At 38.5% G+C, this 25200-nt stretch overlaps 1 protein-coding gene across 1 annotated transcript; it reads right to left on the bottom strand.

Annotated features, from left to right (window-relative positions):
* Window positions 1-1139: 1139 nt before the first annotated feature.
* Window positions 1140-24898, bottom strand: slc17a7a (solute carrier family 17 member 7a). The gene is made up of 13 exons (XM_042505364.2): window positions 24756-24898; window positions 11285-11537; window positions 11016-11134; window positions 10785-10899; window positions 10621-10708; window positions 9537-9623; window positions 9116-9258; window positions 8789-8938; window positions 6839-6971; window positions 6287-6397; window positions 5312-5439; window positions 5152-5221; window positions 1140-5067 (listed from the first exon to the last, which is right to left on the bottom strand). Exons 1-13 carry the CDS (start codon window positions 24815-24817, stop codon window positions 4772-4774), a joined length of 1755 nt encoding a protein of 584 aa, XP_042361298.1. The 5' UTR covers window positions 24818-24898; the 3' UTR covers window positions 1140-4771.
* Between the last annotated feature and the right edge of the window lie 302 nt (window positions 24899-25200).

Below are 25200 nucleotides of genomic sequence, written 5' to 3'. Positions count from 1 at the left end.
GCGTCTTACTTGTTATCGCTTTTTGAGACCTGGGTGTCGATAAAATATGTTTACTGCCCTCCAATGGTCACAATGCGCAACTACAATACATTTAAATTGGTTTCTACTATATTATTATTATTATTATTATTATTATTATTATTATTATTATTATCATTATTATTATTATTATTATTATTATTATTATTATTATTATTATTTTAAAGGTTGACTCATTATCAGTGTGAAATACTACAGTGACAGTAAACCACAGTAATATAATGAAAATAATGTTAAAATATTAGTAATACTAATATTGGTAATAACTGTGGAAAACAGTTTTATGGTCTATGGTCAAGACAGTTTACAGTTGAATTGAGTGTATCTGATTTTACAAGTCTCTGCTCCTTGCCCTCTAGCACATATAATATAATATAATATAATATAATATTTCATTTATTTATTATTTATTCTAAAAATGCTCATAACAGTGTTAAGGCAATTTCTGGCTATGCAAAATAATGTCTTATTGACGCCATCTAGTGATGAACGACAATACTACATTAAATTCGTCACATTCGTGGTGGCGTCAGTAAAATTAAGACAGTGCTCATGTTTCCGGTGAATTATTTCAAAAATAAAGACCAAACTAAAGCAATCAGAAACGGACTAACAGATTATTATTAAAAAAAACTATGATGACATGATTGTGAGAATAACCAAGGACTGTCAAGGGGGGATACTAATTTAAAATGCTTTTTAAAGGTTTACTTTCAGTTGCATGGCACTGGACACACACACACACACACACACACACACACACACACACACACACACACACAGATAGATAGATAGATAGAGAGAGAGAGAGAGAGCAGGCATCATGCCCCACCCTCTGGTCCGTCATCCTCACCTCCCTTGTCTGTGACGTCCATGTTTCTGCTTCACTCTCCCACTGAGTGCATCTGCTCTCCCATCTAATCTTTGCCTAAAATCACAGAGATAATCCTGCATCCATCTGTCCTGAGAGAAAGACAGAGAAAGACAGAGAACTGACATTGGGCTCATGATGTTAAAAAAAAAAAATCAACACTAATTTAATGCGTCATCATGCTGTGGGTAATAAATCCTGATGACATGACTGTGCTGAAATAGTGACATCATCTGAAATTGCTTAAGTTTTATTATACACAAGGATATCTCACATATACATCTTTTATACATAGATTTTTTTCTCCACATTTTCATGTTTAAATATGTTTCTTTTTTTTTTTACACTGATTTCCCACCACACATTTCATCAAGAAGGAGGAGGACAACATTGGAACAGCCATAAAACTGAGACAAAGAGAAACTTGATTTAAAAATACACCGATACAACACTTAAAATTAAAATTGTTCACAGGAATAATCATTCATGTCTTTAAGACATTTCACTCATAATTTGCCTAAATCACTTTTTAAATAATTTTTTGACATACCAACACATTTTACCATGAAACCCTCATCTGAATTAAATAAATTCTCTTTAACATTCCAGCAGTGTATTTTTTTTCTCATTAAAGTGAGCTCACCCTCTACAAGTTGATCTGAAAAAGAGCCGTCTGCAAATGTATTTTCAAATAAAACAAAAAACAAAAATCATGTGTGTTGGCATGACTTGTGAGTACACGCAGAGGGCAGAAGTTGTGTGTGTGCATGCACATGTTGTTTCCTGTATGTCGGCTCTAACTACTGTATGTGCAGGCGTAGAGAGTTGTACCGTGATAGTTGCTCTCTTGTATGAGCATGTTAGTGTCCTCTCAGGAGAAGCACCTCTGGACTTCATTACCCAGCTGTCAGTGCATCAAGATGGAGAGGGTGCTGCTTTTAAAGGGCATGAGAGGAGCTGATGTTATAATCCATTATTGTGACCAAACCTTAACACACCCTGTGATAATGGATGATAATAGATTCCTCCTGTTTCCATGGGTGCGCTTCACACCATACAGCCACGTAAATACCAAATAATGTGCCACCACTCCCTCTGCACACTGTGCATGGTGCACTTGACTATGCTTGCATGAAATTAGCACCCTGGGTGTGTGTGTGTGTGTGTGTGTGTGTGAGTAGAAAGAAGAGAGGGATGGCGGGATACTGCACTGCTGTGCTCATTAAAACATGCTCACCGCACAATGTTTCAGCACCTGCACCCAACACAACACACACATTGTCTCTCACACTCACTCACTCACACACACACACACACACACACACACAAACAATCTGAAAAGCTCTGACCCACCAACTCAAACATGGCTGATATTTAGGTACTGAAGTATGGAAGTGAATAAGAGACAAAAGTATTTGAAATTTTAATATTAATTTTGAAATGTGAACACCACTGAATTCTAAGCATGAAAAAAGTTTTTCTTTGGAAACCATGTATCTAAACCGATTTGTACTGAATTCACCAATTTTCAATTAAAATATTACAATAGAATTATTTTTTTTCGTTTCGTTTTTTGTGAATTTTTTTTCACAAATTCAGATCCAAAAGTTCAAGTTTTATCGTTAAAAATAAAAAAATAAAAATAAAAAAAGACTCAGGTTGCTCAAATTCAGACCTAAAAATAATTCAAGTTAAAAAAAAAAATATATATATATATATTATTTTTTATATTTCAAAAATGCTAGATAGGTAGATCCCTTTCAAAGTAAAACACCTGAATGCAGTGAATTCAGTGGTGCCGAAATTCTAACATTAAGTATCAAGATTAAGATTCAGATATTCAAGTCTCTTATTTGCCTCTGCACAAAAGACATGGAAACAACACTAACAGAGAGGAGAAGACAGAGAGCATCCTGTTACAAACAGGGAGGAAGACGGAGGGAGAGGCAGCCACAGAGACACAGAAAAAGGCAGAAACGGAGGCAGCACGTGTCGTGGTGCCTGGGAATATTATAACTGTTGTTCCAGGCTGATTACGCAGCGGAACAGTTCAGCAACTATCACACTCTACTTGTCATTCTGGGCCACCTCTCTTACGGGAGCGCACACACTAAATGGAAAGTCACAAATGTCCGATGATTACTCATGTGACCCATAAACGTGGCTGGATGTGACCTATTTAGGTCAGACCCAGGTGAGATTCAGCTAGACACCACATGCAAGCTCAAACACACACCTTTGCGCATTCCATTGCGCACACACATAAAGGGGAGCCTGTTGTAACGAAAGCTTTACAGCATTACACACAAAAACACAGACTGATACAACACCGAAGCACCTTTTTCTTCTTTGATTCAATAATTGAGAGTTGTCACGTGCACACATACTTTAATTATGCATTGCTTTGGAAACATAATGTTGCATTGGCAATGGAAAATTAACTGGATGCATCACTAGCATCTGGACAGGATTGTGCACAAGCGGCTTCTCTCATAAGAACACATTAGCTTTTAGTTTGTGTATTGATTTTTTGATATCATATGCTCAATGTGATTTCTAATAAGGCTGAGAACCTTGAGAGTAATATAGACTAGAAAGTGTGAGCAGTCTACAAAAGTAGCATCACATTTTATATTCAGTATTTTTCAGGGCTGGGACCAAGTCATTGTTTTGCAAGTCACAAGTAGGCCTCAAGTCTTTAAGGTACAAGTCTAAATGCAATCTTCACCAAATGTGATGCCATTTTGACTACAGGTTAATAATGATGTTCAAAAATGATTGTTTTTTTAAAAGTTCTATTTATTTTCTAAAACAGGTCTGTTGTGAGTTGTCGTGTCTCCATCTGTAATTTTCACCCGCATGTTTTGCATACTGCAATTTTGGTTAAATTTGATCAAACTTGTGCCCGTTAATATAACATTAGTTGTTATCTCCTGCAACTTGATTCGAGGATGTCGGATTGGTTTTAACTAAGTGGAACCAGGGAATTAAGTGTGACTTGCTGGGAGTGAGAAGCATTTATATTAGTTTATTTGGGAAATTAAGGGCAATTAACTGATTAGTGGCACACATTTTATGTAACATACTTTAAAATTTTTGGGCTTGGAGGGAGGTATCAAGTATTTTCAAGTAAAAGTTCAAGTGAAGTCACGAGTCATGGTGTGAAAGTCCAAATTGAGCTGCAAGTCTTTTAAGCCAAATCTAAAGTCATCAAATTTGTGACTCGAGTCTAAGTCACTTGACTCAATACCATAATTCTGGTGATTTTTTGGAAAATGTTGTGAACTTAAAAGTATTGTGTTTCAAACCTGAGGCCCCAGAGGTGCTTTCCCAGCAAAAAAAAAAAGTAAATGTGTGGCTTACACATAAAAATTTAAACACAACACAATGCCTGTGGCTTGAGAGAGTTGCTGCACAGGCAAAAAGCCCCCCCCCCAAACACACACGCACATTCACATACACACACACACCCCCACACACAGAATCTCCTCAGTGATGTCATGGAAACAGAACTCCTGACCAATCACAACGAGCTCAGAAGCAGGAAGGAAGTCTGGGATATGAGTTCAGTTTTTACTAATGAATACTGTATGTGTTTGTGTACACTGATCACTCTAACACCTGCATGCACGTGCCTACACACACACACACACACACACACACACACACACACACACACACACACACACACACACACACTGGAATGAATCAGATGCATACTTTTGATATGTGCAATCGTTAATATCGTACAAAAGCACGCAGCAGGTCCATTCAGTAAAGCAGTGACTCTCTTACAATCCCTTTCCAAAAACAATCTTCCTCTTCTTCATCTTGTTTTCAAACTTGCATCATGTCGATCTTTTATGTCAGCTCCCTCTCCTGTTCTCCCCCGTACATGTAAGAGTTGTATCCAGGAGGCTGCACATACTCCTCAGACTTATCCCAGTCCGACACCCAGCCAGCCCCAGCACCTCCTCCTCCTGCCCCTCCTCCGTTGGAACCAACAGCTGGTTGGTTTATGGCCCCATACTGCCCGCCTCCACGGTACATCTCCTCTGTCTCATTGGCAAGTTCATCCTCATCGATAATACCGCACTTCTCCTCGCTGGTGTCCTCTATGTCTGCCCATGCCTGCTTTTCTCCTGATGCAAACAGTCCTGGAGAGAAACAAAAAAACATGATCAGACTGGGATCTTGTGCACACACCTCCAAAAAAAATTATATTCAAGGTCAAGCCATACCATAGAAAATGACTCCTCCGTAATGAACAAGGGAAGCTATAAGAAAGACACCCTGCCACTCTTCACGTGTCTGAAATGATGTAAAAAGACATCAAACACGGGTGAGATTGAAAGTTTTTTAATTGACATGATAAAGTCGGTACAGTGAAACATTTTTTACCTTGTGTTTGGTCATTGCTCCCACAATGAGAGGACACACCATTCCAGATAATGTTCCCACCCCGTTTGAGATGCCCATCAGTATGCTGGCGTATCGAGGGGCGATATCCAAGTGATTGACATTAAACCCTGAGTGAAAGAACAAATGCAGTGCACAATATCATTTCTCCTCTTTCCTAAAGTTTACTGTTAAATGTTATTGACATTTCTCTCAACAGAATAAAGTGACATCAATTAGGGGGGAAGTTGCAGTTTTGGTTATCATGAAGCCAAGTCAGCCCTCATTATTGAGTCAATATTGAATTGGCAAAAAAAAAAACATATTGCAATGCATTGATGAATAGTTTTTTTTTTTGTTTTTTTTTTTACCAGGCCTAATATTTTCACATCTAAGTGGGTGAATTAAGAGTTTATTTCAACCAAAACCAGAGTTGTTGATTGTTGGAATAGTGGGAAGCTGAACCAAGAAAATTCTTGTGAGTTTTATTTTGTTTCTTTTGACTTTGAATTAAGTGTGTTTTATGCTGATAAAATTACAATTCATTTATATGGAGTCAGGTGGGTCAGGCAATAGTAATTTTGGGGCTGTTTGTAGTTAAACAAAAAGGATCTCATTCTTTTATAAAAAGTTACTTTCCATAATGTCACACACTTGGACTAAAAATCTGAGCCTGTCTATAGCAAAAACTCTCGCCAAATGATGGAACAATTTCAAGAACTGTAGTTCCCATAAGTCACTAAAACAAAAAATACAAAATCGTGGGAAAATAGGGTCCAGGTTGAAAAAAAACAGACTAGCTTGACATTTGGGGAAACATGCCTATTTACTTGTACATTACATTAAATATGTTGCTTAAGCCTAAAGCTGGTTTTCATAGCATATCATAAACAGTGGAAATGAATGCTTTTTAAGAGTGTTATGCGCTGCACTATCTCTTGGCAGGTATACAGCATGCTTGTTTATAACGTCTCTCACCTGAGATAGCAAACCCACTGAAACCCACAGCGAGGACCAAAAAGGAAATGGCAACACCTTTTGAATGAGAGTATCCCACCACCAGCAGGAGGGTGGCCTCCATCCCAAAACCTGAAACACATAAACACATCAAAAACTACTTAAAAAAGGACGAATGAGGAAAAGCATCCACTATTTTATACTCGGTCTCAACAAGCAATTGTCACCTGTTATACAGTTGTGACTTCTAATTGTGTTAGAAATGTGTTTACGCACATACAGAAGTAATGCTGATGCAACCTTTAAGTGTACTAAAATATTAATACTATTCCAGTGCTGGCAGCTGCTGCACTTCAGACCCCCTGACTATGAGCTGTTGGGTAAAAGCTACCAGACAAATGATGTCACTATATGGAAGGTCCTTGAATGTCAGGAAAATGAATCATATTTTCCTATTTTTTACTTTTTGCAATGATCTTATACAAACTCCTCTTATTGCATTGTCTTGGACTTTCTTTCTAACCCCTTCTAACCCTCCTCCAACTCTCATCTGTTCCTGTTTGACACTCTCACCTCCACAGTTCATGAGCTTCCTGACATTGGTGGTGGTCATCAGGTTGTGAGTTCTCAGGTAGTCTGCCAACTGGCCTCCAATAGGCACGATGATTGTCATCACCAGATGGGGCAAAGCTGACACCAGGCCCACCTGAAAGAAAAACGAGGAGAGCGTGAGAGAAGATGTGTATATGCATGTTAGAAAGAGACACGAAAATAGTGTTTTAATTCATTTGAGTATTAGGAATGACTGGAGGTTGAAGGTCGAAAAAGATTAAAATCTCTACTCTCTACTACTAGTACATTGATCACCATAATATTTATATTTATGCTGATTATTGCTTCTGTAAACTAACCTTAGATATCCTGAAAGTGGACATAATGTCAAAGAAAAGAGATTAGTTGTGGTGGTTTGGCTGACATTAACCATACATCCAGTCCAACACTCCCCTATTTCCAGGCATTTTCTGTCATGTCTACACTGTCTGCTATCTTCCAGTACCCACAAAGATACCAACAGTTTTGTCAGGCAGTTTCTCAGACTCTTGCTCTTGTTTTTGGATTAAATATGGAAAACTATATCTTCATGAACAAAAAACAAACAAAAAACAGCATAAAAATATGACAACACTAGTTTCCACAACCACGTGTTACTGTAATGTATTTGATTTGTCTGTAACTCTAGTGATAGTCTAATTCCCCGAAACTGCTATAAAATTTGGGTATGGGACTCACACAAATCCACTTGTGTAGGAGCTAAGTCTATTACTTTCTGAGCTATTTAAACCGGCCTAACCTGGCTGATGTGCGTGCTTCAGATTGATGCAACAGCTTTCCTTTGTTGTGATGCGTGTACTGTTCAGAAAATGATCTGCCGGCTCCACTTTGCAGAACAATCGTCATATTTATTCATACCATCATGCATAGAGGTGAATAAATGTCAGTTTCTTTGTTTCTGTCAGTGTGCCCCAGATTTCAGCACAGTGACACCTAATGTACAATTTGTGAATAACATTGACTGTCTGGTTAGTTCAATCACACATTCGGCTCTTACACTTCACCTACAAAATGACCATTTTCGTATCAGTTATTACCATGTTAGCTTGGAATTGTAGGGACATTTTTTCTGTCTCGCACACCTCAGCGATCAATGAGGAAAAAGAGGTCTGCATTTGTGTGTGCATTTGAACTCTGCCTATTTTTTCCATTGAGTTACTGAAGCACACTTCTGATCCGTGCGAGAGACTGTTAATGCGGTCGTGTTTTAAATAGTAAGGTTTTTTTGTAGCAAAAAATAAAAAGAGCATATCATTGGATAAATGAGACTAGGATTATACTGTACGAGCTGTATGAAAGTAAGTAAACAGATGGTTTGATATAGTTTGGCTGTTTGTTAAATGCAGCCGCCTTTACTTTAATTTATCAAGAATGCCATTTTTTGATTTTCCATTTACTGTTGAGGCATTTGAGAAAAACAACGTTTTCTCCACAAAGTCGAGGTAACAAGGGGTGAGTCATTGATAAACAACAGTCATTTGGTGGTGGAGGTAATCCTTTAAAGACAAATTCTGGTATTTTTCAACCTGGGTTTTATTTACTTAATCACGAGTGCTGTGACTATGGGTCATAATAATGTTGAACTCGTTAAACAACATTCGGATTTGGGAAATACGGCTCCGGCAAAGCAATGTACATCACAGCAAGAGACAAAAATCTCCTGAAACTTTCCAAAAACAGTTATATCTTACATAAATCATTTAAAATGCTTGAGGTGGCGAATGCAGAATTAGTTTCAGTGCCCTTAAGCAAAGTCTTAACACTCAAACTCTCCAGTGAAACTGCAGTTGACCGCAGTGGGTGACTTTAGCTTTGGGAATATTCCAATTGTGAGTAGACATTTCTGGAAAATCTCAAACTATAACTTCTGCAGAGAAATCCTTTGCAGCTGTCTGCATAATATAATCTCACCTTGCTAATTGCAAAGCCAAAGACTTCTTCAAAGTAGGCCGGCTGGCTGATGAGGAGCAGGTAGAAGGTCCAGCTCCTGCAGAAGTTGGCCACAATGATGGCGTAGACTGGCATGGAGGTGAAGAAGTGTCTCCATGGGGTTTTAAATTTCTGTCACCCAAAAGTAATAAGATATTACTGGGATCCACTCACTTCACAGAATCAGAGAGTCAGCTAAGTGTGTGTAAATACAAGTGTGCATTCACATTATCTGTGTTAATGTGCACGTTTAAGAGATTTTCAGCATTAGATTGATTAGCTACATATGAGCATCTTATCAGGCCATACTTGGAGAGGATTTAGAAATGACGCAGACTCTCCGATTGCATCTTCAATGTACTTCCTCTCTTCTGGTGTGATAGTGGGATGGGCTGCGGGACTCTCATACGACACCAGAATCCAGAACATATACCAGAATATCCCAAAGCTGCCTGGGAGAGGGACAGAGATTATTGTACAACATCTGCAATAGGCTGGGAAGAAATTATTTTGATTTGATTTTGAGCACCTGATGCAGACACATATTAAGTTTTTAAAATTCACATAAAAGCCTTTTAAACCATTTGGCCTTGATTGAAAGCACTTGACATACACTGGCTGATAGATTTGGAAACATTTGCATCTGAACTGGTGCTAGAGTTATAAAGGACTTGGCAAAACATTCATAGTACTGCAGCAAGCAAACACATTAGAATATAAGGATACTAACCATAGACATAGAATACTGAAGGCCACCCAGTGTATTGCACCAGTACCCCAGCTAAAGGCATGGCAACCACCGCCCCTGCGTAGGATCCTAAGAAGGCATTACACAGAAAGACAAGAAACAATTTATTCATTTTTCCTTAAAATCCTAATATAATTTCAGTACTCAAAACATTTATTGTTAATTGTCATTTAGTGGTCAAAGAAATTCACATGTTCAACACTTTTAATCTCTTAAACTTAAAAGAAAAGAAAGGAGCTGTATGTAAACCGGCTACCAAAACAAAAAACAGAGAAGCTCAGATTACAACACACAAAGAAAGAGCATGACTTTATTCTCTCGCCATTACCTCAATACATCGTTTCATACAAAATAGTTTTTTACTGCTGTATTAATGCTCTGAATGTATGGATGTATAAAGATATCTGGATACAGTGTTGAAAGTGGAGTACCATTCATTCCTATAAAATTTCTCTCAGTGGTGCATGAAGTCAACAGAGTTAAACATCTGTACTGATTCTGCACTAGAGGTGAGTGCTCCACTAACTTGAATGGGAATAAAATGATTTAATCATGCACCTCCTCTAGACTTTCAAAATGTTGTCAGACTTAATGTATCAAATCTCGATAGTGATTAGTAACACGTTATTTCTCTGGGTTCGTAAACCTAAAAACAAATTATAAATAATCTATTGATTTAGAGTCATCTTTTTAAAAGTGTGAAAATTTGTGCACACTTGTGGGTCAGGTGCATAGGAGAAGACCAACGAAAGCAGAACAAAAATTCCGGCACACTGTTTACCTCACTTGCAATCAAGAGTGAACTTTAATAACAACATTTTGGTACAAAGACCTTCATCAGATAAACTGGTAAAGGAAAAAGTCTTTTTGTGCCACGTGGTAACGTGACAGATGTAATTCAAGTAACTGGGCACTATAAAAATTGGCTTCAAAGCCCAATGCACTTTCTCTGGGCCTGTCTGAATGTTACATAAAGGTACTTTAACTGTGGCAGAGATCTGAATGTTTCTGCAAATATCACAGATATTGAACTTTGGAGAAATGTGTCAGTCATGTGTAACTTTACCGCAAAAGGCTGTTGTGGCTAATCGACTTCTCTCAAGAGGAGGCGCCCACTTGGCCCAGATCCCATGGCAGGCTGGGTATGATACACCCTGAAGGACACAATACAGTCAGTGAAACACTCATGCATGTATTCTCACACTGAGCCCTGCACTACACATATTGTACCTCAACAAGGCCCTGGCATATCCTGACCAGTATGACGCAGCTGTAATGGCAGCGAGCAGCAGATGGAATCAGCATGTTGAGGGTGGATGTGGCCACTATGGCAAAGCCAAATACTCTGAAACACACAAAAGACAAACAAGCTGCCTCAGATTCAATACATTCACTTTACAATATACAAGATAACAGTAATGCCAAAAATGAGGAAATACTGCAAAAATGCCGAAATTCTACCTATTGGCTGCAAATTTTTGACATATAAAGCCACCCGGTATTTGTGTGACTATGTAGCCCCAGAAGAAGGAGCCGTGGATCATCCCCACCGTCTCAGGGTCCCAGGTGAACTGTGCAGCCTGGAGAAAAGAAGATATATGACTTTAAACTTAACTTTAAGGTTTGCAGACACAGTCATATGAGCAGAAATAAAGCATGCCATAGAGAAACAGAAATAAACCCTCAAACAATATCCATCTAAAAGCTTCAATTTCTATTTTGCCACTTACCACAAGTACTTCCTTGTTGCCTTTGTAGACAGTGTGATCATTGACCATGCTTACAATGGCCACACCCAGGTTGCACCGGATGCCGAAAGAGATGCAGAATCCCAGGCCAGACAGGATGGCAATGATGTACCGCCTCGGCAGGCCAAAGCAAGTACAGTCTACCACCGGCAGCTCCTTCTCCTCCACCAGCTCAGGACGGCCCTCCGCTGACAATTCAATGGTTTCTCCATTGGGCTGCCGCTTCTCAATCAACCTGAGGGGAGACACAGAGACAGAACGTGCAGTAAATTGGAACAACAAACCAGCCTCTGCACTTAAGAAAATCAAGTCTAGTCTATTTCCATCTGATGTAACATTCTGCTGATTTAAACGGTTCAACTTAAGTTTGCAGTGATGGATCCACTCCAAGTCAAACATGGAGTAACAATTAACACTGTGAAATTATCATGCATCTTTATAATCTGATTCTCAACACAACCTGATTGGGATATTTGCTCTAATAGTGCATCACTGTGAGAATATAATATGGACAACATTCTGTTTGTTGTCATTCATAATTTGCTGAAACATGCAACTGGTCCAACTGCTCATTTAGGATCTCGAATGTAGACTGGCATTTCCCTAAAAAAAAAAAATAAAAAAAAAAAACACACACACAAATCAAATATGAAAAGAGTGAGAGATGACAGTGAGGTGACACACTGACGCACACCTCTTCTGTAGACAAAAACTTGCATGACATGGAAATGGTGGCTAAAAAGGGGGTTTCCTGGGACCATTGGGGAAGATTTCTGGTTCGGGTGAGCTAATGATGCTTAAAAAAGAAATTTGTTGTAAAAGCTGGAAATGCAGGAAGCATGGCAACCTGGAATCAGCAGATATCTTTGAGCCAAACAATGCTGTGAACCTTTGCTTTGCTATTTTGATGCTGTGACAAGGATGATTTAGATTTTTCCATGCATATTTTTATGCCTCTGTGTTTTAGGCAGCCGTGGTTAGAGGCGTAATGTTTTTGGATTGTCCATACAACCATCAGGTTCTCAGGAATGCAATATCTTATGTATGCCCTGAAGGAATTACTTCTTTCCTCTTTTTTTTCTTTCCTATATGGCACAATTTACACCTGGGCTGCAGTTGAATATTCAAAAATTATATTCTATGTCTTCTCTAAACACCTTTTCATTGACATTAATGGAAAATGTCCTGAAGTCCAGGAAAGAAGTAAGAAAAAAATATAAGGACTGAGAGAAGACAACCCCAGTACCAAATGATAATGCAACTGCACTTACATTCATAATGTAATTATGCGATGGTGGGTCAATTTAAAAGTTGCTGACAAAAAGAAATGTAGGATAGCATTATCTGCTTTCCTTTCGTAAAGGATGTTTCCAGTGTACGCTATGCTAAAGGATATAAGAAAGCAAGGACTGGGGAACTTTTTGTTAGCATTTAGAGAATTTGCCCAGCTCTTATCATGGCTGCCACTTAGATACTTCCAATTCATTTAAATCAGTTAGGAACCTTCTCAGGGAAAAAGACTATTTGACGACAGTCCTGGACCCAAGGATGAACTGATCAGAGCTTGGCAGACACAGGTCAAAGGTCACGTCCATCCCATTCTTGTGAACGTAGTAACGCCTAGAGAGATTTTCTTTAAATCTGGTACAAACGTCAATATGGGCTGCGTTTTATTAGCTGTTTAACATGCCTTACTTGACTTCAACTCTGCACTCGCCCTCGCCATCATAAGTGTCATTCCATTGTCTGAAAAACTCAAGTGAACTTGTTGACATCAACTCTCAGAGGACTGACCATGAGTCCATAATGACGGTCACTCCAGAGATGTTCTAAATCACCAACAGTGCATTGCAGTCATGCATTTGGTGCAAGGAAATACTTGATACATACATGGTCAGGTAGCAGGAATGTATATAAAACTCAAACAGCTGACCACTGAAGAAAAAGAAGATGAACCCTGAGTAATAATAGTAATAATAGTCAAATCACAAACCAAAACTCAAATCAGAAACTAATGGAGTTGAAAAGCAGCATTGTGCTTGGCTCACAACTGGTAGCTGATCTGTGATAGTTTGCGCTTTAGGTGTACAAGAGCAGGTGTGATTCATTGTAATGCCCTACTCCTCCAAGTGGCTTCTTTGCTGTTACGTAACAACAAGGGCTGAGGGAAAGTTAATGAGGCAAAGTCAAAAAACTAATGAAACACAGCCTTAGACTCAAGGATGGACTGATTATATTTTGAAGATCAGAAGTAATGATGACCTCACAAAACACATTCTTTACCACAACGCAAGAATTCCTGTGCTAAGTACGATACAATTTTGCAGATATGTCCATAAGGATGTAATGATAAAGTGATGACATTTCATATCCAAAAGGTCAAAAGCCGACTTCACTGTGACATCATAGTGTTCTGCAGAAACACTTTTGTGCTCATTACTCAACGTCATAACTCAGGAACAGAAGGAAAGACATTTTGTCGGATACTGAATCGATATTTCTCTTGGGCATCCACCTTGAAACTGTGCTCATTGTAAAGCTGCTCTACGCTGCTAGGTTGAGTGATGTATCCGCATTACAACATGTGTCGTTTTTTGCGGCAACAAAAATATTCAAAGCATTGCCAACTGTTATGGCTACAACTTTGTGTCTTATTCTGTCATTGGTTTTGCTGATATTGAGCTGCAGTTGGACCAGGAGATGAAGCTATTCATCAGTGCTCTGTACTACTGTTAAATTCCTTCAAAGCTGTGGAAGCTTACAACCGTAAGGCGATAATTCTAGTTTTTATTACAGAGATTACAAAGAATTTGTCTACTTTTCACATTTCACTCTCTCTCACACATGCACACCTCCACGCAGACAACATGCACCATGTTGGAGTCGTGTCTGACTCAGCACGTCCCAGTGTGTGGAAGCAGCTGTCGCTACAGCCAAGGAGCCGAGTAAGCTACGACAGCAGATTTCCCCAGTGTCCTTTCCTTCAGGACGACTGGGACCTGCTGCCGTACTGGTGCAGTTACAAGAGGTCCAAACAAGAGATCACTGGAGACCAACATCTAACCACATCACACGACCAAAAGGACGCGCTTGTGTGTTTATACTGTGAGGTCATTCAGACGGTGTGTGAGTGCACAGATGAAAAAAAGTTGACCTAAAAGAAGGGAAGATTAAATAACCTATTCACTGACTGCAAAATTTAAGAGAGTATAATCAATTTTTTAAGTAAAAAAAATACATCCATTTTGTCACTTTTAATTTTTATAAATCTTAAATGCTTTTTTTTGTCAAAAGAAAGGAATTTCTGTGTTAACCATTATAATTTCTGTTAATAATTGTCTTAGAAGAGACCAACATTTGTTGTTATTTTAGGCTTTTATGGCCATTTTTTGTCAAAAGGGGAGTGTCACGTTTTTTCCACAAGAGTCAAACAGTGAAGTCAGGAGAGCGGCCATCTGTTTATCATAACCTCTATACTCTCAACAACATCTCCCACTTTTTAAACATACACACACACACACACACACACACACACACACACACCGTGAATACGGTAGACGTAATGCTTTCTGCAGATACATTTCTCCGATTAACTCAGGCATAGTGCAACACTTTCTATGTGCTTTACCCTGAGTGTTCGTTTTTGTGTGAGTTCACAGCGAAGTGCACTCGTGTGTCACCCGTCTACCTTCCATTGAGCTAATCCAGTTAGTCAGTGAGCTGGAGAATTATGCACAGAAACGGGCACGACCATCACAAGCATTTGTTTCATTTGATGAGGACGGTTGCTTTTTTAAAAAAACTCGTAAAATTTGAGCTTCAATACATTCCTCAGAAACAAGTGTTTACTGCATTGAATGCAGCTCAGTATTTCAGGCAAAGACAATTCATCTCTCTCAGGCTTTCAGCACATACTGAAACTCCAAGATAACTTATTCACGCACGCTAACACAAGACAAGTCAGACTCTGACACTGCTAAATTATTGATGTGTTTTTGGGTGGGATAAATAATTCACTGCAGCTTTTACACCATGATCTGTCACTATCTATCTATCTGTTAGCTGTCTGCATATGTACACTCTGTCTCATCTAGCCAGTCGTTATATTTCTCAGTTATGCATGTGGATTTCACTCCCTCCCCCATTTTCACACAGTAGACTCTGCATAATCTCTTTTTACATCCATGCAATCCATCAATAAACACACAAAATAAAAGACATGCCAGTATAACGATAGAGAAACTAAACATCGGTCCATCATGAGATATTCTGCTTGTTAAGTAAAACACAATGGGCAACAGAAAAGTAATACTTTGTGAAGCAACGTTTTGGAATTTGTAAGAGATTAGAGAGGCTGTGTCCTCTCTCTCTCTCTCTCTCTCTCTCTCTCTCTCTCTCTCTCTCTCTCTCTCTCTCTCTCTCTCTCTCTCTTAATCTGTCACAACATTCAGATTAGGATTACAAAAATGATTTACTTCCGGAAATGAATATGGAAGGACAGACTAGCGCTGGGCGTGGCTGGCCATGCTTCCCCCTCAATCACGACACACTGCTGAGGTTCATGCTGGCATTTGATTCAGTTTTTTAGTCCTTTGGCAAAACGGATTACTTTCACTTACAGTAAATGTTGTTATTTTATGTTTCAAGTCAAATATCTAATGATTTCTATAATGTTTAACCCCGTCCACCTGTAGAAATTGTTTGTATGTAACTAAACAGCCTTCTTAATTATGTTATCGTTTATTTCAGGTAACAAATGACTCCATTTAATTACCACGTAGGCTTTGGTAAGAAGTGATTGGAGAGGATGGCGAGCTTACAAGTGCAGGATCTTGGCACTAGTACTTCAGGTTCCTGTCCAGACTCCCTTTCTTTAGTTTAGGCAACAAATGCACTTTGATTAAGGTTTGGGAAAGTGTGTGATTGTGGATCCATTTTAGAGTTTTGACTTTAGATCAACTTTATTTTCATTCAAGCTATACACAACAGTGCACCTTAGAATGAAATTACAATGCAATTGGCTCAGAAATATTAAAACTGTAGTAAAAAAAAGAAACAATGTGTTTAAAAATACAATGAAGAATAAATAAATAGATGGAAATTTCACATATAGATTTTAATAATAATAAAAGACATAATAACAGATGGTAGGTTTAGGCATCAAATGCACTATGGTTAACTTTAGGGAGAGACTGTGATTTTGGTTAAATGTGAATAACTAGAATTACCGTTCTACCATTACCATAGAATTCTGGATCTGACCAAATGTCTCCCACTGTGTTTCTGAGTTATGATGTTAAGCAATGGCCAGAAAAGTTTTTTTTTTTTTTGCAGGAGATTAGGATGTCACGGTGAAGTTAACTTTTGGCTTTTTGTAAAATGTTGTCATAATTAGTGTATAGGTTCTGGAGTTAGAGCCAGTGACCTTGACTTTTGACAGTCAGCCACCAAATTCTAGTCAGATTATTCAGAGTCTTAGAGGACGTTTGAGCCAAATCTGAGGAAACTCCCACATGGTGTTCTCAGGATATTGCATTCAAGAGAATGAGACAGATGCAAGGTCACATTGACCTTGACATTTGACCACAAAATGCAATTAGCTCATTGTTTAGCCCAAGTGCCAAATTTGAAGAAATTCCCTCAGGGTGTTTGTGAGATATTACATTTACAAGAATGAGACAGGTGCAAGGTCACACTGACCTTAACCTTTCACCACCAAATTCTGATCTTAAATCCTTGAGTGCAGGTAAAAGTTTGTGCCAAACCTGAAAAAATGCCCACAAGGTGTTATTGAGATATCTCGTTCACAAGAATGAGACAGACAGTCATAGTGACATTGATCTTTGACCACCAAACTCTGATCAGTTCATCATTGAGTCCAAATGGACGTTTGTGACTTATTTGAAGAAAGTCCCTAATCCAGCCATGGCTTTGGCCAGTGCAAAGGCATAAAAGAGGCAGGTCAATATCGGTGAATACTGCATTGCACAATTGCCTTTTTTGGTTGAAAACAACAGAATGACGTTTGGTGATTTGTTCAGGATCAACAAAATTGCGATTTGCAACATATGTTAATGTGCAACATTTCCTCATTGTGTTAATAGAAAACATAATATGCTCAGCATTATTTTTCCCTAAAGATGTATTTACTATTTCAAATCAGTTGTATATGGGCATAATTTCTAGGAGGCAGAGCTTCTCAATTGTGTTTAAGTTACAGCACATGATCTATATTTGATAGGTGGTGTACAGGCCTCTGGACAAGGAGCTTCATGTGCACCATAGTGTTTTATACAACACAAAAGAAAGATGAAATTGTGCCCAATTCTGTAAATCAAAGCAAAAAGCTGATCAAAAAAGCTGATGTGACACAAAGCAAGGTGTGCACATCTTTTCTGTTGAATCAGTTGGCCAAACATACGCTGCTGTCCTCCCTGTAAACGTGCTGACTCGCCCCCTGAGTAGAGCTCAGCATCCTGCTTCAGAGCTGGTGAAGTTTGCAGGAGGATCCTCATTAAACCTCATGACAGATTGCAGCCTGACACCTACACATACGCTACCAGCTAACGAGGCTAGCCCACAGCAAAAATTACCGTTAATTACAGATGCCTCCCACTAAAGGGCAATCTCACTCTCGTGTGTAAGTGTCTCAAAATAGCCGGCTATCTACTGATATGGTGTTTAATGTGGCAGTAAAGATGTTTACTGGTACTTTCACTTTACAAACAAATACATTAATTTTTACATAAATCAGCAGTATGCCTGCCAGCCGGCACAAAACAATAAAAAGTGCTAGGTCACTGAGCAAGTAAAGGTATGAGACACAGAAAAAAGAAGCTTTTTCTCTGGACGCGTGCCTTCGTGTGAGGCTCACAATGCGGTGAGCTTGCACTCAGCTGATGTAGCTTCTCTTGTTAGCATAGCGAGGACCCGATAGGTCTCAGCTGGCAACAATTAATGAGCAAGAAAGCATGAGCAGGCAGGAGTCCCGTGACCTCAGGCTCACTGGAATATCATAATTACAATAGTTACAGGCTCAGTGGAGAGTCAGTGACTATTCACACCTAAAACTGAGCTCATATCTGTGCTTTTCACCTGGTCACGAGAGGAGAGTTCAATGTAATCCTGAATACAAATCTGACATAAAAATGTCAGATTGGCATTTTGCCGATTATCTGATTTGGCATTTTATTTTAATGATCACAGATAAAATAAATTAATTAAAAAGTATAAAGAAAGTGTCATAACGGTAGGAACTTTTACTGCACAAAGCAGCGCCAATAAACTAGCAACAGGGAAACACATACGCACTAACATGCACATGCGGCCGGGCCAGTTTGCCACAACAAACCACAGAGAAGCTCAGATTACAACACACACACACAAAGATGGAGGATGACTTCATTTTCTGCTCAGGATGCCATTATTCCACCACATCTTTAAAAAAAAAATGTTTTGCTGCTTTATTAATGCTTTGTTGCCTGCAGCTCCTTCAAATGGGGTTAATACTATAGATTACTTCCTGGATTAATTAATAAATCATTTTGTTTATCAAATATCAGAAAAATAATGAAAATAGCACTTTTAAAATTCCTACAACTTAAGTTTATGAGTTTTTACACATAATGTATTTTATTCAATTAACTGAATACCCAAATGTATTTAGTTTAATGATATAAATGACAAAGAAATCCACACATTTTAGAATCTATAAGTAGCAAATTTGGCATTTTTTTGCTTAAAACATTACTTAGACTGTTATTTGATTATCAAAATGATTGAAGATTTATTTTCTGTTGATCGACTTATGACACATTCAACTAATCGCTGCAGCTTTTAAGCATTTATGTGCAGCCAGCCCCAAAACCTGAGCCCACACACACACACACACACACACACACACACACACACACACACACACACACACACACACACACACACACACACACACACACACACACACTAATCTTCCCATCAACCCTGGAATATTTAATCATATATAATGTAAAACTCCTCAAATGCTATTTCTGTTTACTTCCAGTGTGATAGACCATAATTTTTTTTATTTTTATTTTTTAGCAGGTGAAAGGAGTGACAACATGCATAAAGGGAACTTCTACTAAATATTTGCTGTTTAATTATGGGAAAATATATTAATAATTTTGTATAATTTGTGATTTTGCAATATTAAATCATTTAAAAAATACCACCGTGACTTTCACGTGCTGGTTGGTGACCTGGGACTTTTGTTACCCTGTATATTAAATTCACAGAGCGTTCTGCGTAATCCTCCGATAAGAGGATGATGGAGAGAGAGAGCGAGACAGTGACGGAGGTTGACAGTAAAAATATTATATAACGGCAGACGCCCTGGTCATTATTTGTCCACATCCGTGTGTTGAATTGATCCTTCATTGTGCTGTATGTAAAACATGCTTTTCTCTCCTCATGTCATCCCACCCACTCTGGTCCTCATCTTAAAAATACTTCCCCCTTTTTACTCCTCTTTTTGTAGGTCAGGTGTTTGAAATAATGGGCTATAGCTCGAGGATTTTTTTATTTTCAAATTGCTGTTATTTTGTCATTTCGATAGTGGTGTCTCCCCCTTTATGCATGAGCCTCTCACTCTCCCTGAAGTGAACAGATTGGGTCTCTGTGGGACTGTGTCACCCAGGGAGACACCCTCGTCCCCATCCTGTCACACTACTTTTTTTCCCTTCTTTCCTGTGGACATGCACATGCACACTCGCACATATAAACACACAAACACACACATGCACACACACACACTGTATTGAAATACTCACACATGTGACCTTCATAGACAAATTATCTAAATACTCACATAGTATAACTCAATCACTCTGAGTGTTGACTGGATCTAACCACAACACACACACTGCTTCTCACTACCTTTATCAGAAAGCTAACAGTAGGGCCTATACTGAGCTTGGTCGAAAGATATATTAAAAAACTTTTTAAAAATGTTTCTTTGCTCTCCAGGTCTGTTTTGTCACATCCAACAATACAGGGAGGCAGCGTAAATATGAAATAACGAAGCATAGCTGACATCATGGATACATTGGCTTCACTGCCAATAACCGTGCATGCTGAGCGGCTGCAGCTGACTTAACAAACTGCTTAGCTCCGACTAATCTATCATCTGAGGGGATCCTTCAGCAAACCTGTGTACATTTAGCCACTTCCACACACACTTACAATACGGGTAAAGAGTGACTCGATGGCAAAGACAGAAAGACAAAAGATCAATACGGAACACAAGCAGAATGTCTCAAATGTGTCATTTTAGTGAATTCTAAAAAAATATTTAAGTCTTCAGAGTATCACAGAATTCACCTCTGTCATTTTTATGCTTAATAACCAGTCCAATAGCTTTAACATCACTGCCGTTGTCACCATATTTAAACTGTAACTGGGGTAGTCAAAGGTTAAAATGGATTTGTCTTTATGTCAGAGTTGTTGTTGTGATAACTGTGATATTCAGACATTAAATATTATGATGTTGTCGTGTAAATAATTTTTTCCATTTCTTTATGTTGTCACTTTGCCTCTCTACAGCCCTACACTCATATTTAGAGTGTTATTAATTTCACAAAAAAAAGAAATGCAAAATGCACAATAAACAAAGTAAAACATGAACTTGACTGAAAACACTATCATAATTTTCAAGTTCTACTATTGTATTATGAATCTCTTTGCTCACTATAATTAACTAGTGAAAATTTGATATCTACAGCCTTTACCCATAAATGCAAACTAAGGTAACTTAACTGCAATATTATATTTCAGAGGTTTTCAGAAATGTGATACAAACCACTCATTTATCAGGAAACCCCTCTGAGAAGTCAAGTAGCAAAGCTGCTCTGTCTCTGGGTGTACTTAAAGTATTTATGCCAACAACACAGTGTAATAAATATAATAAGACAATGACAACAATTTTAACATTGATAAGGATGCTATAATTAAAATGACATCACATTTGATGTTTGCAAAAGCCTGAATGATAAAAAGGTCTCATGTCATTATTTTGAACATTTCATTTAGACCTCTTCTCAGACCACTGTGTGTAACTGAAAATGTAGCACTCCACCGCCAGAAAAATAGATTAAAAATGGATAACCTGTTATATTTTGCATTGCGTAGTGAAACACAAGCTCTCCTTGTGAAATCCTGAAGATGCAATTGCCTGATCCGTTGAAGCCTTTTGAGAAATCTGTTTTATGAGATGCAAAATGAAATACTATTACAAACTGTAACACGCAGTCAAAATTACAATCATGTAGTGCTGTGGAGAAATTCTTTGAAAATAGGAGATGAATAGTTGATATTTAAGGATTAATTTTAAGTTGTTAAAAAAAGGGATAGCAAGCGTAGAAATGCAGAGTGCACTTGACCTTACAGTGAAGAAGTTTATGCTTACCTAGTGGAGTTTAATATAGAAACAGGAGATGCATTCTGATGGAGAAAATGTTTAAATAATAGATGAACTCCTGGCTGCTTTCATCAGGGGGGGATTTTGTCTGAGGTGGTGAGATTGCACACAAACACACTCGTCTATTCACACAGTGCAGGGATGTCCTGTGTTCAGGATGCAACATATTTCCACGTATAAACACAATAAGATGCATGCTTCAAAACATGCATTGTGCACATAAATTTCCCAAAAATATTCACTTTTTCTTTTGCAACCATTGCCTGTGTCTAACACTGTGGCCACATAGAAACAGAGTTCAGTGGCTAAGCCGAGGAAACGCCCACTAAAACCAATCTGGATCAAATCTTATACATCACATCTCTCACAGCATCAGCTGCAGCCATGCACATGCATGGCTCACGACCAGTAAAAGAGAAAAAGCCTGAGATTTGCATGTCTGTTAATCTGGGAGACCCCGATAGGCTGAAAGTTATCTGTGCGCGTGTCTCAGTGGCTCAATGGATGGATGGATGGAGGATGGAGGAGGAGGGAGCGGCTGGAGGAAGTGACATGGGCTGGGATGGAGTGAGTGGGAGGGGAGAGTTTAGGGATTTGCGTGGCCCGACAGCTGGACTGAAAAACAGGCTATTTCAGGACGGGATTTATACGTTTGGTTGCTACCTCAAATCCTGAGAGAGCGAAAGCTTAAAGCAATGGTTATTGCATGAGGTTCTATCAGTGTCTTTAATCTCTCTCTCTTTTTTACTGAAATATTGTCAGCACACCAATCTGTGTTGCAACATTTGTATTGATATGTAACAAATTTATGTATATCAGGCACTCTAAAAACTTGCTAAACAAGAGATTGCATGGATGCATGTTGATCTTTTCGTAAAAAATTAAACTGGCACAGACATGTACCAGTCAAGGTCAACTTTATCTCAAATAGCCACTGTATCTGTCATAGACAGGCTGTAGAGGTGATACAGATTTCCTTTTATCACAATAGAGCAGCAGAAAATGAAAACAATAATAAAAATAAAACAAGTCCATCACAGTTTCCTACAGTCCATGGCAACAGCCTCAAACTGCTTGTTTTGTCCACCCAGCAGTCCACAAAAATAAGGCGTGCACCGTGAGGAGCAGCATACCAGGCAAATGTGTGGAGCCCCCAAGAACATTTTGGAGAAAGGTGCCCCTGATGACATGATAATGGCGCATTTTGCTATGACAACGATAGGCCTGCTGCAGTAGTCAGTCTTACTAATGTTTTGTGGTTTTCTGTTGTATGCCAATTACATCATTAAAAAAAAAAAGATTTATTATTAGCTGGACGACGGTTGCAATTTGAAACTGAAAGTGTGCTTCATACAGCAGAGTCCGAGCACAGAGAAGCAAAATTTAGATTTCACATATCACCAACAAGATTATGACAGAGGATTCAGTCCAGTCTAGGATCACCTTTGCCCAAAGATATTCAAGTTTCTGTCATATAAGACAAAGAAAACTGTCTGGAGTAGAGCTGAGAGGCTATAGAAGCTGTAAATATGTTACCATTTTTGCTGGAAAAGTATTACTAAGATAAATCAGTTATCTAGCTATTTGCCAATGAAGTCTCTGCTGATTGACTAATAGATTAACCAATTTATTGTTTCAGATTTGTATTACTATAATGATTATTATTATGGCTTGTATGTCTGTTTTTTTTTTATATTACACCATAGGATTTTTTTATAGAGTTATAGAGGAGGAAAATCCGATGTAGCATTGTATTATAGTATGTTGTGTGGCAATGTAATATTGATACATGGACCCAAACTATTGAGTTTTTTAATTATATAAATTATTATTACTGCAAATACAAATTAAACTTTTGGTAGCCTACTAAAATAATAAAATCAATGGCTTTTTCAGTCCACTAGAAACATTTGGCTGCACGTCATCTTTAAAACTTTATCTTGCATTAAACAGATGCTGGCAAAGTTTTTCTTTGGGGACACAATTTATCGTTAGAAAATGTAATAAATCACAAAATAAAGCAATATATGTTACTGCAATACTGAAAATGATAGAAATTGCAAAAATCTTGCATTTTGACTAAAATATTGTGATGATATATTGTCGGGCCTCTGTTGATTCACATCTTTATATAAAATTAGGTTATTACGTTACTTTCATTGGTAAATTTCATACATGTCATGGTTCATTGATCAGAGATGTAACTTTTGTAAGAGAATGCCCTGAAACGTTACAAAAGACAAGCCTACTGCATCATTTTACTTAATGTGTAAAAACCCATAGTTTGTACTTGACAAACTATACAACTAAGAGATGGATAGATAGATAGATATTTGACTTTGGTTCCATCTGATCAACGCTCTCATTCAGAAAACGCACGGAAACATTATGTAACCATACTTACACACTAGTCTGAAACACCAATACACTCAGGCCACTTTAAGCTAGACCAACGAGAGCAAACAAATTAACAGTGAAACACTAGAAATAACAGCATCATTATTGATTTTTTAGAGGAAAAGTGAGCAATAAAGCATCAAATCATAATGGCATAACCTCCCTCTTGTCCCACATGCACACTGTGGCGAGTCCACTTTCACTGCGCACTTTTATCCCGATAACATGCCATGTTTGACTTCTCTTTTCCTATTTTCCCCCAAATAAGAATGAACTACCATAAAAATATGACCAAACATTTTCACCATCACAGACAGCATTTGCACCCACTTCAGCCACTCCAATGCAATCACTGCGCTGCGCAAAGCACGACTTTTGCCGCTATCATGATTTTTGCCACTTTAAAACAAAAAGTCGTCACTTTTCCCAGTTCAAATCAACATCGAACAAACTTTTTCTCCACTAGAGAGTCACTGTTTAGAGGACAGAGGGTGGAAACCCGCAGCATGATGAGCTGCTGTGTCCCGCAGAACAAAATCACCAAACGAGTGAAAATGGGGAAAGTCAGAGGTGGAGTCAGGAATATTTGAAATAGGTGTGTACCTGTGAATTTTCCCCAGAGTTTTGCCCGCGACCGCCTTAAACCTGTCTGGTCGGATCTCCATCCTTGCAGCTTCTTGACCCGGCCGGTGTGCTGATGTCCCGCGCGCCCTCCTGTCCTGCCTGAGCGCGCACAGTCCTCCCTCTCTCTCTCCATCCCTCTCTCTCATCCCTCCCTGCCCACACCAGCCTCCACTTCACTCTCAGATGGGCCACACAGAGATGCAGGCCCTCCTGGTCCACTGTGAGGAAAGACATGAAGTTAGTCTTTATTAGACATGTGGACTGTGGTAATAACAATAATAAGCACTTTCTATATAAGGGATTCAGCTTGGAGTGCGTAACAATAAGACTGCAACATAAAAAAGGACAAGATTTAACAGTAATCTTAAATGATAAACAAAACAAGAGGGTAAAAAAGTAGAGAGACCAGTAAGAATAGTATACT

Source organism: Plectropomus leopardus, chromosome 18, assembly GCF_026936395.1.
Source record: "Plectropomus leopardus strain MGB_pleo_1.0 chromosome 18, ASM2693639v1, whole genome shotgun sequence".
Taxonomy (NCBI): Eukaryota; Metazoa; Chordata; class Actinopteri; order Perciformes; family Serranidae; genus Plectropomus; species Plectropomus leopardus.
The sequence above is the reverse complement of the archived record's forward strand: the minus strand, read 5'-3'. Positions and strand labels throughout refer to the sequence as shown.